This window comes from Seriola lalandi, unplaced genomic scaffold (assembly GCF_002814215.2).
Source record: "Seriola lalandi dorsalis isolate HSWRI2012SDOR001 ecotype SW California unplaced genomic scaffold, Sedor1 jcf7180002054449, whole genome shotgun sequence".
In the NCBI taxonomy this organism is placed as follows: Eukaryota; Metazoa; Chordata; class Actinopteri; order Carangiformes; family Carangidae; genus Seriola; species Seriola lalandi.
The window spans coordinates 17,685-34,675 of record NW_019525002.1 but is presented as its reverse complement, the minus strand read 5'-3'; the positions used below and the strand labels follow the sequence as shown (position 1 = coordinate 34,675).

The window sequence follows — 16,991 nt, the reverse complement described above, 5'->3', positions numbered from 1 at the left end:
TCTGTGGGGAGTATCAATTCTAGAGGTTCAGCTTTGCTGTTTCTGTAGCTGCATCACAGTTATGTTGAGAATGACAGCTGCACATTTCAACATGCAGCACAGTTTGGATTATGTGCATCTGAACAGCAGCAATTCACAGCCAACATTTTCTCATTCTGGATCTTGCCATATGTCCTAAGAGTGATTTGCCACTTTTATAGTATGAATAGTACCTGGTGTTCAGTGTGAATATTGTGTAATGTCTTTGTTGTCTATGTAAAGATTTCCAAATGAAAGTTGTAAACGAAATATTCCTTCTGTGATAAAATAAACAAAAGGCTTGTCAATTATCAGTAATACGTTCTAATATTAATGATCCTGACTTCAAGGTCTGGCTTGAAGTCTTGCTGTACTTGCTGTTTAGATAAGGCTCCCCTGTTATGCAGCTGACAGTAAAAGTCTTGATCTTCCTGGGTTGTGCCTTTATCAGTTTTCTAAATACTGGCATATAAATTGGTTTTAATTTGTTTTTATTTCTTGAAAGTTGAGTTAGTCATACAGGAGAACAACTTACTGGCTTTATGAGTCAACTTCTGTTTGACTTGTTGTAAGCACTTTGTCAAGGGCGTAGCTTTGATCTTGACACTGGTGCGGTCTGCAGGGGATGCCCCTGTAAACTGAAGCTTTTTGCATTAATGATAGACTTCTGACCACAATTTCCATCTCATGAAACCTTATTAAAACCATGTATGATTCAGTGCTTAACAGGCCTCTTAGTAGACTAGTGCCACCTCAATGTAATACAAAACAGATATTTACATTTACTCTTATAATAAGTCGAGGCCTCACCTGTGACCTTGCCTCTCCTCCTCTGTCTGAACTACTACCTGGCAGGACTGTCACCTCATAAGATAACACATTGATGCATGACAAATGAACAGTGAGGAAAAACCATTATGGCTTATTATTTTATTTGAAATGTAATGTTTGTCTTTTATCAAACACGTGCACAGTAAAGAGAAAGGAAGAGATAAATAAAGGAATCATACTGTATCTGGGAAAGGATGTGGTCCAGATTTTAACAACAAGGGAACACAGCAGGTACTTGGTACGTCCATGAACCATCTGATCCACCGACCTGACCAAATCTTGACCATATTTGTTTGTTAGTGCATTTGTATATCAGAGAACAAAAAGGAATATTTGATAAGATTAGATTGGATTAATTGAGATTATAATTATGACAGTTATCGTCATATAGTCATAGCACGCACAAAACAACTGCATACAGATAAGAATAGAAAAAAAGTAGAGCACTCAAGAAAGTAGTACCAAATGTAAAACAAATATGTAGTTATTTTGTATTTGACCTGCACAATAATTCTGATTCCATGCCAGATTCCTCTTGATGCTGAGAATTGTTAGATATCTGCCAGCAATTTACAGTAAGTATGTGCCTAGTAACAGGAAGTAATTCCACTTCTGACTTATTGTATTCTTGTGCACAGGTTTTCCAGGGCAGATTATCATCAAATCTTAGATTACATACAAACCTATTCTATCAAAAATCCTACCAAAGAAAAACCTTTTCTTTTATCGCAGACCACTGCACGATAAACTTTCTTCTCTCCTGCACCAGATCGAAGATCCCTTTAATCACTGGTTTCAGTCACTGACTGCACAATAATTTCTTGTCTGCGCTCAGCCCAAGTTTTTGAGAAGAGCCAGCTTTATAGGAAAACCGTGACAAGATTTCATCCATGCAAGGAGACAACAGAGAGTGGAATCAATTCTATTGGCTTCACATAATGCGAGTAGCAGCCTTACTGGTGTGAAACCCATAGATGCCCAGCACATGCTGAGCAAGATGAAACTTCCAGGAGATTTCTTCAGACAGCCAATACACATGTTTACACAGAATAAACTTAAATGTAAGCCACCTGACTGTGGGTGCCCACACAAAGCAGTCAGAACCTGCAGTTTTCATCTTGATGATTTCAGACAGTCTGCAAATGCACCACCACTACCTCAAAATAAAATCCAATATTAACAGTAATACAATCAATTTGGCTAATTTTAGTTATACAAGGTATGTATCTGGCAACAAATACATTACACAATAAGAGTAGTTCAGCTGTTGTGACTACAGTACCAGCATTGGGACTCACCACCTCGAAATAACGGTCAATAAGGGTTGTTTTTTCTGTTCTTTCCACTCTGCCAACATTTTGTGAATACAGTTCCAGCACGTCTAATGTCTCCAGTTCACTTCATTTGGTTTATTGTGTTTATGTTTCATGTTTTTGGGTTTTATGCTGCAAAACAAAACCATTCTGTGGGATAGTAAATCTGAACTGATCTGAATTTAATGTTAAATTGCGTGAATGTGATAAAACAGTGAGTCTCATGTTAATTTCGGTGTCATACAATGGAAAAGTACATCATCTTATTAGTTGGGCTCGGCACAAGAAGGTCGCCAGCTAGACTGTCGAAATAAATCTGTTTGGGGAAAAGAAAATAGCAGTGCTTACCCCTCTCTCACCTCACCTGCTGAGGTGATCAAAGCTCAGTGGGTTAAAAGGCGGTGCTAAACGCAGCAGCTGCCAGGTGTGAATATGTGTAACTGTGTGAAAGGAGCAGGGCGTTCCTGAAAATGAGAGTTTTGCTCTCAGTGAAACTTCCCTGAGTAAATAGGTAAAGAAAAATGAAATTGTTCAGCTTGCAGGCTGGTTCCTGTAGTTGAAACTAGTGTGATTGGAAAATTGCTGTCATGTCAATGTCATTATGGACGTTTTCATTTCCAATATTTTTTGTACACAGGAAACTTCATGGCACCTCTGGAGTCATAAGTGGGTCAGTGCCTTGCTCAAAGACACGTCCTCAGTACTTGTGTCTCCTGCCGGGAAAGTTTCACTGAACTGCCATAATATTGACCCAGTTCATTAAATCTCTCTTTGCATACACCCTTCTTTTGTTATCTCAAGTGTATCTGAGGAGCAAACGCACGTGTGCAACTCATTGTCCTCAGACCGTGCTGTTTGTTGCAATATGATGTCTGATAAAAACAATAATTACATTCATGCAGCACCAAAGAGACTGTACGGCTCCCTGTGGAAAATCAATATTTGTCATTCTTTCTCTGGATGGAGGAGCTGCCTGGTTTATCACTCAACCAGCAAATCAAATTTAGTTTGGGTTAATTCACGTGTAACTGTAGTCCAAAAGCTTCAAGGCATCAGGAGGAGCCAACAGCAGAACTTAGTGAACTTCAAGTGCACAAAACCCCACAGGTCCTTACATAATCTAATGTCCTACAACAAAGACATAACACTGAAAGCCAGTGTTTTATGTATGAGCTGAGTGTGACGCAACGTTTCTGCTTTGGGACAGACACACTGACAGACATGACAGTGTTGCAAATATTTTATTTATTTGTTCCAGATATTTAACACAAAGCACAAGAAATTCATAACATAAAATCATAACTCATGATCTTAGAAACACGAGAGCTCCACTTGCTCCATTTCTGAATCAAACAGCAAACAAAACAAAACAAACAAAAAACAAATCACTCACATGACGCATGATGATTATAATGATTTGACATACATTATGAATACAATCCCTTATTTTTGTGAAATATGAAATTAAATTTCCCATCCTAGACTGATTGAAATTAATGTAACAATAATATCCGTGATTAGAAAATAAAGGTGTAAAGAAGTAGACATATCTAATAAGTAGGCAACAAGTATCTTTCACTTCAATATTCAATATAACGTAAACTCTTAACTTCCTACATCGGCTCTGTGATTGTGTGTGGAAGAGTATTTCTCATTAACTGCTGCGGTAACTTGTATTCTCCGGTGTAACGTGGCTCATCATTCCCTCTGTAACCATGTAGAGCCGTCCAGTGCTGAGGACAAGTTAGAAGTTCTCATAGTGATGCATGAAATGAGCCTGATCCCTCTTGTTCATCTGCTGGCAAGCTTTCTCCACGTTCTTGGTCAGTCCAGGTGGTCCACAGCTGAATACACCGATCTTATCCACCTACAGATAGTATTACAAATTTAAAACTTTTAGAATACCTTTACAACATTTTCTTCATTTTGTTCAGGTATGTGTGCTGTTAGATGGTAGATGAAGGTAAATGAAAGGGCCGACCTCGGGGTGAACTTCCTGCAGGGAGCTGAAAAAGGACACGAAGGGCGGACGGCCGAAGTGGGTGACGGATCGCAGGCCAGTGAAGAGACTGCGGTTCCACACCTTCTGAAAGTGGCGCTCGCACACGTACTGTCCACACATTATAAAGACAACAGGGAGGAATTCATTAGTGGTTTCCAGTATTATATAATGTTAAAGGAACAATTCAACATTTTCTGAAACATTTTGGGTAATATCTTGCCGAGACTTTGCAGAGGGCTGAGACTTTTTGTACAGATTAAACAAACAAGATATAACATGGTAATTAATCTTTAAAGGTGCTGGCAGGCAGATTTTGTTACGTTCAGACAGACCCAGGTTAGCTGTTTCCCATTTTCCAGTCTTTATGCTAAGCTAAAGTAACTGGCTGCAGCTTCATACTGAACAAGCATCTCTTAGCAAGAAAACCTCTGACCATATTTTCCCAAATGCCAAACTATTCCATTAGTATTAATAACAATAATAAAATGAATGTTAGTTAAATATTCAGCAGCATGTCAGTCCACTTCTTGTGAGACTCTGAAATGGCGACTGCTGATCTCACCAGCATGGTGGTGCGGAGGTCGAACTTCTCGGCCACCTGAGTGATGTACGTGTGGACAGAGACCAGCTCCAGCGTGTCCATCTCCTCCACCTCCCTGATGATGTCTGACACCCACTCAAACTGACGCTGTGTTCGTGTCACCCAGATGAAGTAGACCTTCAAACAATCAGTGACTGTTAGAAAACGTTTGTTTATAGAGTGAGCTTCTCATGCAAATAAAGAATTCTTCTGGCAGGAATTCAAGATTGAATAGATGTTTGAGTTTAAACTGTACCTTTTTACACTGAATCTTGGACTTCACGGAGGACTTGAACACCAGGTCTTTGAGGATGGAAGCGAATGGAGTGACTCCAATTCCTCCCCCCACCAGAACAGACACCTCAAAATCAATCCACTCCTGATGGCCCTCACCAAACGGACCATCCAAGTAAAGCTTGGGGATAAATGAAATATGAATATAAATGCCATAAAAAGACAGAATGGGGAAATATATGAAACTGTTCACACACAAAATAACACGATGACCTGCCTTTGGATAAGCTCCAAGCTCGAGCAGGCTTTCGTCAGTGTAGAGCTCTCGGAGTTGGCTGGTCCAGGGCCCCACAGCTCGGATGTGCAGACTCAGGGTCTCTTCGTGAGGGGCTGACGTCAGCGTGAAGGGGTGGTACTCATCTGCTCCCAACATCAGGCACGCTATGCGAACCCACTGGCCTGAACGGTACATGAAGCCCTGTGGTCGCTTGAACTCCAGATGTGTCACACCTACAGGTAGGACAGTCGAGGGAAGTGTGAACTCCAATGCACAATGCACACACACATTACGTGAGTTCAGTGAAGATGCTGCAATTTCATTAGCAAAGACTAAAGCCAAGGAAAGACTGAGAACAGTGAGATATTTCAAAGACTGTGATTTTCCAGAAGATGCTGAAGTGTAACCTGAAGGCAGCAGCTCAGCTCTGACCACTGGAATCTCCACCTTTTTCCTGCTCAAGCTGATTAGTTTGTCCAGCAGGAAAAGGAGCGCAGGAGGGATCAGATAGATGTAGAAACGGGGCGCTTGGAGGAGGGCAAAGCTGCCATGAATAACAATCTGTTGGATGAGAACAGAGCCAGCATCACACCACTAATAAAACTGCCTTTTCATAATGAAAGCCAGCTGACTGCAGAGTGAAGCTGGAGTATTTTCAAGTTAGAAAACTACTTACTAGAATGTACACAACAACATAGAGGTAATGTGTGATCCAAAATCCACGAAAACTGATGCGACGGAAATAGTGTGAGGCAAAAACATACATAAATGAAAAAGTAAAAAGAAGCAAGATGCCAGTCATTCCTAGGAAAGGACAAAGCAGAGCATAAACACAGGATTATAGAGTAGTACTACAAACATCCCATGCACTGTATAACCACTGAAGGTGTAACATGAGTCTCTTATAATACCTGGAATAGTTTGAAAGAACCACCATGACCACCTGAGAGGAAGTTCAGACCTAAAACAAAAACCCACTGTTATTTAGCTCAATGCCACATATCATAGCTCTGCTGCAAAGTGTACAGATATTTCAGCCATACCCATTGTTGGATAAGACTTTGGGGAACAGACAAGACAGGATGCTGAGGTCACTGATGGAGAAGATGTAGATGTTGACCACATGACCCAAACTATGAACAACTATGGCGAGAACAGAAATAAGAGTGAGCGCATTTAAAATATAATGTACAGGTGAAGACATCAAAACTTAACTTCCCATCATTACTCTCGACTATAATTTCTGTAATACTCTATCCCTCTCTCCGCCAACCTGAGAGGATGATGGCAGTCATGGCCATAAATCGATGGAAGTCAATGGCGGCATCAAAGGGGATGTATCGGTTGAGGAAGGTCTCTCTGCACAGTGTGATGAGGTTACGACACACGGTGAGGAGCATGTAGGGAAACAGAAAGGAGATGGCGGCTGCTGAGCCACGGGAGACGATGACGCCAACCATCGAGGTCTCAGGGAGACCTGAAGATAGAGCCTGCAAACCGTAGTCTGAACACAGTATTTTCAATCAGGTCAGACCAAGAAGTTTGATACAATGGGGCAATGAACGACAATAATACATCAAAAAGACATAGTGAGGATGTAGAGCACTCACAGTAACATCTTTCGAGTGTCACTCCAGCCAAGATGCCGAATATGATCATGAAGCAGACGATATGACGGCGATAATTCTCAATGAAACGTTTGAAATGCTGGATCTTCTGCCGGACTGGGTTCCTTATGTACTGCTCACGCCTCGGCTTTACATACACATACGGAGTCTTGGTGCTTGACCTGAAAAAATTAATATCCATTCAACTTTAATCAGTCAATATTCTGCGTTCTGTCCATCTATCGTTTAGCTGTGAAGTATTTGACCGTATTCAGGTCACCAAAACCGTAGAGTAAGCAAAGTATATTTACACAAAAGCACCTTAAAATAGGTCAATGTTTAAACTGTGAGATAGTAAATATATGGCAAGAGTACTAATGTGTCAATACGCCATGTACAAAACACACACTGCTGCAATATTAAGATAACAAAGATGATAAGAGTCATAAGTATTTGTTTATTTTAAGTTGTCCAACATCTTATATTTCTCAATATGCTTCATTCTTCACTCAGATACTCAGACCACTCAGCAGTAAAATAAAACCAGGAGCATACTTTTTCCGTTTACGTATTTCCTGTCCATCTGTCTTGTTGCTGCTGCAAACAAAAAGTGAACAAAAATCGCACTGTGAGCCTGGAAACAATCATCACAAGAATGAAAAGTTACAGTGTGTCATTGTTTTGTCCTGTTTTGTTTTGTAGTGATAAGCACCAATTGTTGCATTAGTGATCTGGATGACAAATGACTGTGTGTCCTGCTCTCTTACCTGTTTGCTGGACAGATGAAGGACACTCTATGTTCTCGACTAAGCCGCTTCTTCCCCTGTTTCTCCATCCCTGCACACATAGCAGATGCACTGATTCATCACACAAGGTCAGAGAGAGTATAAAAAAAAGATCTTAGATCTTAGACAAAACTTTGTGCAACCTTTGACATTTAGTTGAGCAAACTGCAGCTCCTTCTCATGGTCCTGCAGGAGGAAATGGAAGTCCTGCCATGAGATTTTCTCCTTGTCATCAAACCCTGCAGCCTTCATCATGGCCTTGATGCCATCCTCTGCCTGGCTCTTTGACAGGCCACCATTGGAGATTTCAATGAAAGAACTGCAGCACATTGAAAGGGTGAAAACATCCCATCAAACAAACAAACAAACAAACAAAAGAAAATCAGGAGGTTCGGGCATTAAAAAAAAACGACAGGCGATCGAACCTGAGCATCCTGGCAAATTCTTCTTTTGACAAGAAGCCAGTTCCACTAATGTCGTTCATGGAAAACATCAGTTTGGATTTTTCCTCAGGAGACCCTGGATAAATAAATAAATAAATAAACACATATCATCAATAGCTTATACTGTTTACTGCTCTGCCACTACTAAACATCAGACATCTCATCTGCCATTCATGTAGTCCACTTCTCATTACAAGCTGCCTGATTTCATTAATTATTAGTTTATGTATTTTGTAAATTAGTTTTTATATGTAGCTGAATAGTTACAGTAGATTGTCTCTAGAGAGCTGTTAACCCGCCAAAATGAAACCGATTATTAGATTCAGTAGGAGGTTTCACATGATTGTCTTAATTCTTTTTCAGAGGCTTTTCCACTCTCGTATAAATTAACAAAACCCTGAATTGGAAGGATTTTTAATCTAAAAATGGAGAGAAATTTAAGACGGAAAATATCTGCACAAATTCTCAGCCAGAAAAAGTATTCATTACTAATATAATAGCACCAGTTTTGATCTTTTAAATTAACTTAGAAATAATCAAACCTCAAAGTAATTCACTCCATCTCTCATTTGGTATTTGTAGATTTTCATGTTACATGTACATTATGTGACGCCTATGTGACACCTGGAGACCCAAAGAATTAGAATAATCAAGGTTTTTTTTTACCTTTCATAAAGATAACCATCACATCAAGAAACTCTTGGAAGGAGAGGTAACCGTTTCCATCTTTATCAGCTAGTGTGAACATGGAGTCCACAAATAAAGAGTCAGGCTTGACGCCCAGAGCATCAGCAAACTCTGATGCTGTCAGCTCGCACTGGAGAACCTCTCTGGCTTTCTCATGGGAAATGCCACTCATGTCACCAGCATCACACTTCTCTATTTCCAAGACCTGTGCAGCAGAGGGACAGTGTCATTGTCACCATAGTGTCATTAGTAATATCACTGACGACAGCTGAGGATATCGTCACAGATGATGTCACCAAGACCATCAATTAGCTCTTTTGACTTGAGGCTGGACCTAAATTGACCTCAAACAAGGTTTGACGACATTTTGTGGCTGAGCTTAAAGCTGCTGCTGCTGTAAGAGCAGAGGATGAGGTAAACATCCAGAGGTTGACGTTACCTTAGAGAAAGCGTGTCGAATGAAAGTTTCCACAATCTGAGCCCTCTGCTCTTTGGTTAAAGTCTCCTTCAGCAGTTCCTTCTCTCTCATCTCCTTCACTCTAATCTCCTGTCCGATATCTGTCACCGCTGGGCGCAGATGCTTCAAGAATGCTGTACGTTTGCTCTCGTCATCAAAAAACAGCACCTGGACGTGCAAACAGATGACATCAGTGTAAGTGATAAAGTGAGAGCGCTTGATTTGAAAAAGCTGCAAACAATCTCAATTGTGAACACAGTATTTGGCTGCACATGCTTGCACCACCAACAACAACATTCTTTGGAACAAATCAAATCACACTTCAGCTGCGTTTTCAGATCAAACTCTGAAGCTGTAAACCATCCCCTCCCATTTCCAGCTACGCACCAGGTCATACTCTTTGGGTACTTTGAGCAGCAGCGCTTTCCGGTGACAGTCGTTGGAGAGACGGACATCAACGTAGTCCTGGCTGCCGAGAAAGAGGTAGCGCAGAGAAGACCCAGATCTGTCAAAGACCTGCAGCCCCCTTTTCTCATCGACCTCCACGCTGACTGGATGCAGAGGTTTTTTATGGCCCTGCCACTCGTAGGCTGGAGAGCAAAGGCAGAATGAAAATAGGTGGTGGACCCAAAAATAACAGTAGATACTGGCAGTGGAGAGAATAGCAAAGGCATTTCACTTTCACTGTCACCCATGTAACTGATATGTATGTTAGTTTGTTGTTGTTCAGCTTCTCAAATGTTTTTAATCAATCTAATGTCTAAAACTATTATTTGAGTCTTGTTTAGTCTTGTTTGATGATAATTAACAATGAGTTAGTTGTAAAATCAGACTGATATTATGTTTTTATTAAAACTGGACACTACAAATAAAGTATTAGCAGGATTCTTCAGTCCCACAGTGACTCATACCAGTGATTCCCACAGCTGGCTCCTCTGCTTTGGGACCAGCTTTCCTTCTTCTCTGGAACTTTCTGTACCTGTACTTGCGGAGATATGCCACCATAACGGCCACTAGAAAACTCACTGTGAAGGCAAAATAAAAACTGATCAAACTGTGATTTCTGTGGTATGAGTATTATTACAGTGCCAAAGGAATTTTGTGAGCATGATACTGACCAACAGGAAAGAGGAACAGAACAATGATAAATATCCCAAAGCCAGCTTTACTCCCATCAAAGTAATTAAGTTTGGTGGCATTAGTGCAGGGATATAGCATTGATGCGTTCAGCTGTGTGGGCTGAGGACAAGGGTCACCTAAGGTAACAGAGAGATTGTTTTTTAGTTAGATTTAATTAGATTCAAGAGTGATCTATTTGTATGATACACATGTTGTATATTGTACCATCTTTCCAGAAGAAGACATTATTCTGTATATCTGTGGCCTCTGCACTGGTGACTGCAACAAGGACGTCAAAAAACGTCATGTTGCGGACGGTCTGGATCTCCTCATCTGTGAACAAACTGGAAAACGACCAAAGTGAGTAAAAGCCTGCGGTGAACTGACGTGTGGAATAAATGGATGGAACTGCCACATACAGTACGGTGAGATCAATCAAAGACTACAGTAGGATTAAAACTATATTACAGTTATTTCTACTGTATATTAGAAGCCATTTTAATCGATCACAGAGATGGAATATACTTTAAAAAACTTTAAGTTGACCTCATTAATACCCCAGAGGCAATTCCAAGGTAATTAATTGTTAATTTTATTGATTGCAACTGTCATTGCTTTTAATTTTTTAATTGTCCTTATTCTTATTGTTCTTGTTTATTAATTTTTTCCTATCCCTTATTTCTTTTGCTTTTAAACATTGTTACTTTACCTTGTTTTAATTATTTTAGCCATGTATTCTTTTTTTATTGTCATTCATTGTATATCTGTACCTTGGCACCATTAAAAATCAGGGTTCTCCCTCGAAGCATCTCCCGAGGTTTTAAATGAATAAAATTAATTCCCAAATTACTCAGAGGGGAGCTTACCCATTCTGTTTGTTCTCGAACCAGAAGCGGTCTCCATTTCTGATGCGTTCAAACTGGTCCAAGATTATGGCGGAGAAAACTGGACCTGGACCGTCGAGAGACTCCAGCAGTCCTCCAGGGAAGAGCTCCAGTTTTGAGATGTCTCTGTTATACAGTTCTGCAACATTGTTGAGCAACTGTACACAAGATAGTTTAATTCACAGAGTTACTGTTCAACTTTTTTATGCAGTTCATGTTTGATCAGTCTTTGTTAAAGAAACTGTCTGCTTGAGAGACTGCGGTTTTTACCTGTGGGTTGGTGCTGTTGAGCGCAGGATTTATGTCCTCAAATGTTTTTACAGAAGGCAGATCCAGAGCTTTTCTGACCTCAGCGTAACTTCGTAGGCCAAAGTCTCTTCCTCTCTGAATGGTTAAGGCCACCAGATCAGTCCGGGTGAACCTTAGGGGTCCGTACATGTAGTCTATCAAGGTATAAATAAGATCAGAACAGTGAATATACCAATTATAACTTGAATCATAACTTGAATAAGTATCAGACATTGATATGTAGAGAACTGAAAAAGACAGATCAAAACCTCTCAGGTCCTCCACAACAATGTTGTCTTCTCTCTCCGCAATCTGAGAAGCCATGCCCATGAGGAGGTCGTCTACATCCTGGCTTGTCTTCACATTGGGTCTCTGGAAATAAAAAGCCACAGTATTAATATATAATATACCAATATCTCCTCTCTCTAACAGGTATCAAAAAGTACAAGCTGACGACACCAGTTCTTTGAAGAAAACCATCATCAGCAGTATTTCCTCATCCTATCCTTAAAGAATCTTTAAGAGATCCACAAGATTCAAAAGAAACACCCTTGATAACATTATGCATGCACTAACTATAACATGAATTTATCAAAGAGAAATGTATTATTCATGTTAAGACTGACTGTATATATATTTGTTATTTTTTCTCTACAGAAATAAAAGTAGAATGATTGTAATAAAATAATTAAATCAAATTCATTCCTTGCACCGTTATGAAAAATGCAGAATGAGTAAAGTTTGTAAGTTAAGAGCGTTATGTACCTGACGCTTCCAAAAGCTGTTACAAAGACGCATTGCTGGTGATAAGCTGCCATCTATGTTGATAATCTCCCGAAATTGGCAGGTTCTGTTTCTGTAAGGAGAGTTAATGCAATAGACTAAATTTTTACTGCATGATTGTGTTTGACACTGTCCACAGCAGCACACTGACAATAGTGAGCTTTGATTTTTCACAATGTGCCATGAGGAGAAAGAGAATCACTACCTCATGTAAACACCAGGTGGGGCCATAGTGATTCCAAATCGTATGGCAGCAGCCTGAAACTCTGGAGAGATCCCAGGATCAACAAACTTCTGGTAACCTGTGTACAAATAAAACAGTTCTAATGCAAAACAACAGAATGAGGGTGACAAGAGAAGTAACATGGTGATCTACAAGCTGAGTTATATTGAATCCCGGTGCATGCAAACCTCGTGCGGTACATCATCATCCAAAGTGAGACAACAAAAGCAGCAGAGATTCAAAGATGAAGAGTGATTAAGGTGATGGGGTCATCTGACCATTGTCCCTTTAACCAACTTTCTTCAGCTGCGGGTGCTTATTCAGCAGAAGAAGGAGACTCGGGTGATGCTTTGCTGACGGAGCACATACTTGTCAAACACCGCCAACGATAGCTCACCTCACCACGGCTTGTGGTCACTGGTGCATTACCCGCTCCCCTCCACTTGTACGCACATGCACTCTGGCTGATACTTACCTGGGTAAGGAGGAAGCTTTTTGTCTCCCAGATATCCAGGCAGCCATTCGTAGAGAGCAATGTTCTGTTTGGAGGAATAGCAGGGATAAAAGTTATCACAGCCTTTTTAAATCCACACAACTTAAACTATTTCAGAGAGGGAAGAAATGAACATGACAGAATACGCTTTGATGATTATATATCATATATATCTTTATTGCTTTTAGATAGTTTCTTGATATATAAATTGTAATTTTATGAGTGTAGCTTTCTATTTTGGATTTGATGTGACTTAAATAGTTTGTCAACTGTTGTCAACTAAGTGTGGGTAATGTTGTTCAGGGCTGTTCTTGCAGAGGAGAGACTCTACAAGTCAGAGATGATGCATTCACCCTAAACTAAAACCATCAATTTCATCCATAAAATCACGACCACCTGGCGTTGATGCAACCTCGTTTCTTCCAGAGTGCAAATTAAATCAGCACCTGTGCAGCGAGAGGATTACATGGAGACTTTTCCTTCTACCTGGAATGTGGCCACAACCGTCTTCCTGGCGTTTTGAAACAGCTTTTCGTCTGACCAATCTCGGTGTTCCTCATGCAGTTTGGAGGCTACATAATTGTGGTAGCGAAACCAGATAATCCCCTCTGCTGCCGTGAACATGTTCTCATTGGCCCAGGCATTTCCCAACTCTAGACAAAGAAGATGGTAAAAAACGATGAGAATTCTTTGATTACATCAAGTGAAATAACATCACTATGGTCATGACACAATAAACAGAGACTAGGCTGTATAATAATATTTTTTTGTGCAGGAAACTCCCAAAATTCACAGATTTTCTGCACCTTATCGGTATAGCGTTGCACTCCCATTGCATTGATTGATGAAGATCTCTGACCACTAATGGAACGATAATTTGGCTGTTTGTTTTTCTACAGGACGTGACAACAGAGCTGTCACAACAGGAGAAGATCCACAGCCTCCACCCCAGATAATAAGTACACACCTTTAACAACACAAGCAACAAAACACTGGTTTCATGACACCTGTACGGCATCTTCTTTGCTATAGAGAGAGGGATTTACTGTGGTGAGTGTGAGAAGCCATTTACACAATAATTAAAGAGTCATCACACACGTCAGGCTGGGCCTCTCTTGACTCAGCCTCACAGGCTGCAACCCTGATCAAAGCAGACTCTGTGAAATAATATTTGTAAGAAATTCTTGCTGTTTGTTTTCAGCAGCTTGCAGTATCGATTGGGTGGGTAATGCCACATACACTATGAAAATAGAGAACAGATAATGGGGGGTTTAAACGTATAGTTCAGACAAACAAACACATGAGTGTGATTTGATAAGATTTGGAGATCTATCATGTGCAATCTCAACTACTTTGTGATGTTTAAAATGCTGAAAAGTTACTAAATGATAAAAATAATGACTTCCTTTCACTGGAAATTACTATTTTAAATGCTCACGGACAGAACTGTAGATTATTATGAACAACTCTACTTGGAGAGAGACATTGCTGTCGTTGAGTTTTGGGGCTTGGCACTCAAGCTTATGAGTAAATTATGTTTGATGGTGTTTTTGAGTTAATTATTCCTTTAATTAATGACATACCGGAGGAGTCAGTCTAGTGGATTTTTCTGCAACAACCAGCTCCCCTGACATGTCAGGTACTCAGTGGATGATAAAATGAATTGTTTGCTAACAGTGTTTGGTGCAGGTCAGAAGTTTAAAATGTAACATGTCTCACCATAGAGGCCTTGGGGTCCATGTTCTCCTGTGGAGGGGTCTGCAGCGCTCCACATGAGATTGCGTCCTCCTCCCTGTTTTGGCATGTTCCACTCAGAGCCTGTAGTCAAGAGCCCTCGTGAGAAGCTTCTCAGGGAGTCAGACCAGGACGTGGAGGGGCCATAGATGGAGCTGCCATCTATCCACGCTGTCACCAAGTTGACCTGCATGTGTTGTATTTGCGTTTCTCAAATTATTACACTTCACCAAAGGGAAATGTAGGCTAACACAATGTAACGTGTCCTCGAGAGTTTGGTTATAGCATTAACAAATAAGTCATTTCATATTGATAAGAGTCAACAATCAGCACCTGTGTGCGAGGGTTACTGGGACTCTGTCCAGACTCCTTGTCCCATGGTCCTCTCTGGAAGGGCAGCAGGACTTTTCCGGTGGCAGTCGGGTCAAAGACTGGGTCGCCTTGTGGGACTGGGATGTTCATGAACTCAGGTGGACACCCAGGAGTTCTTGAGTCAAAAATTTCAAAAGTAACATGATAACCTGAAAAGTTCAGGAAAGGTTAATTACTTCAAAAAGTCATTACCAGCTACACTATTAAATGAATATATCATCATTGATTGTTATAAAACAGGGAATCAGACGGGTGTGCAACACTGGAGAACATTCAGTCATAGACATACCAAGAAAACTTAGGAGAATATATCTTGCCATATTATTGATATCCGCCAATAAAGCCAAGGCCTGCACGAAATCAATTTTATCTTTAATAAGTGATATTTTTCTGATATTGTCATTTGCAATTTCGTAATTCTATTTTAGGTTTGCCACACAATACAACTCTTCCATAAACACCAGAAAGGGTATTCTTGTATTATTCACCATTTAATTACCTTAAAAGGTTACACCTGTGTGGCACCTGCATTTTGGTAATATGGGTCTGATAATATCAGTTGGTAGTTTATTAAAACTCCTGCTGGAACAGTGCTTTTGGCTTATATCCCAATTTCACACACTTAGGCTAATCCTTTTACAAGCTAGTTCAGGCCAGTTCAACGAAATGCAACATATTTACCAAAGAAGAGAGAGAGCACGGTCTGGTTGCGTGTTGAGGGCAGACCTGAGGGCCCCCGGGCCAGCAGCCTACTTAGCCTGCGGGGGTTTGGCAGCAGCGGCTCATGGACAGGCTGGTAGACTCCGTCCCAGTAATGCGCGGGCACGAGACGGACAAGGTGAGAACCTGCGCGAACGCACGCACGCACGCACGCACACACACACACACACACACACACACACACACACACACACACACACACACACACACACACACAGAGTGCAGTGAGCTAGTGTGCTGCTGCTGCTCCTGCTGCACGTGGTGCTCACTCTGTGACTTACCGACAGCCCCGCGTCTGGGATATCCCAGACTGTTGTACCAGCCGTCAAAGCGAGGAGCCTCCCAGGTTATTTCACCGCGAGAATCTGTTCAACACATGTCAGGTTTAAACAGTTAAACAGGTTTCTTCTTACCTTGATTTTCCTGCGTTAACTGAGTTGAGTGAGGTGAACATGAAGTACACCAGTCGTCTACTCACGTTCACTGACAGTGAGCACCATGGCAACCATGGCGCAGATACTCCAAAGCTTTTTACGCAAATCCATTGATGCGGGAGATGCTCCTCAGCTCAGTCCCCAGCCAAGAGGAGCGAAGGGTTTCTGAGAGCTGAAGACAAGGTGAAGGTAAGAAACATTTACTGTTATATCTCGGTCAGATTTCCGTGTAATGTAAAGTAGCCTATTTATGGCTAAAAGCTGGTTTGGCAGAAATTAAAAACAAAAGCCAGCAAGTCTGATTCAATGAGCTCATTAAATGAACAGCACAAACTTCACAAAACTTTGGTACTGTTCCTTTTTGTCTATAAACTCTAGATATGCTCTCTCTCTTCTTTGGTAATCTTGTGTTTTGTTGAATTGGCTTGCACTAGCCTATAAAAGAATCAGATGAAATAGCTGGGTCTTACCTTAGAGAATGGAAAGTAGTACAGACGTCGTGCAGGAGCACAGGTGCAGGTGAGGAATGGTGCAATACTAAAGACAACATGTGTTGCAGAGCTTATCACAAACTTCATGTGACCTGTGTCGCCCAGATGGGAATGGTCATCATCTCTGGGTCACACCTCTTTTCCACAGTATTCCAGTTAATGCATCCTCCCCCCTCAGTGACACAAAGGGGACCAGTGGTATAAAAGAAGTGTATG

General features: G+C 40.9%; 1 protein-coding gene across 1 annotated transcript; it reads right to left on the bottom strand.

Moving 5' to 3' along the window:
- Positions 1–3,387: 3,387 nt before the first annotated feature.
- Positions 3,388–16,450, bottom strand: duox (dual oxidase). The gene is made up of 33 exons (XM_023411089.2): positions 16,329–16,450; positions 16,132–16,215; positions 15,812–15,976; positions 15,092–15,279; positions 14,744–14,945; positions 13,511–13,677; positions 13,007–13,070; positions 12,514–12,610; positions 12,291–12,381; positions 11,795–11,897; positions 11,508–11,680; positions 11,220–11,395; positions 10,579–10,697; positions 10,353–10,490; positions 10,146–10,259; positions 9,622–9,824; positions 9,217–9,402; positions 8,757–8,982; positions 8,073–8,166; positions 7,791–7,966; positions 7,630–7,699; positions 7,418–7,459; positions 6,866–7,044; positions 6,529–6,759; positions 6,299–6,398; positions 6,167–6,216; positions 5,932–6,059; positions 5,663–5,816; positions 5,256–5,488; positions 5,001–5,159; positions 4,727–4,882; positions 4,144–4,272; positions 3,388–4,029 (listed from the first exon to the last, which is right to left on the bottom strand). Exons 1-33 carry the CDS (start codon positions 16,393–16,395, stop codon positions 3,907–3,909), a joined length of 4,587 nt encoding a protein of 1,528 aa, XP_023266857.2. The 5' UTR covers positions 16,396–16,450; the 3' UTR covers positions 3,388–3,906.
- Between the last annotated feature and the right edge of the window lie 541 nt (positions 16,451–16,991).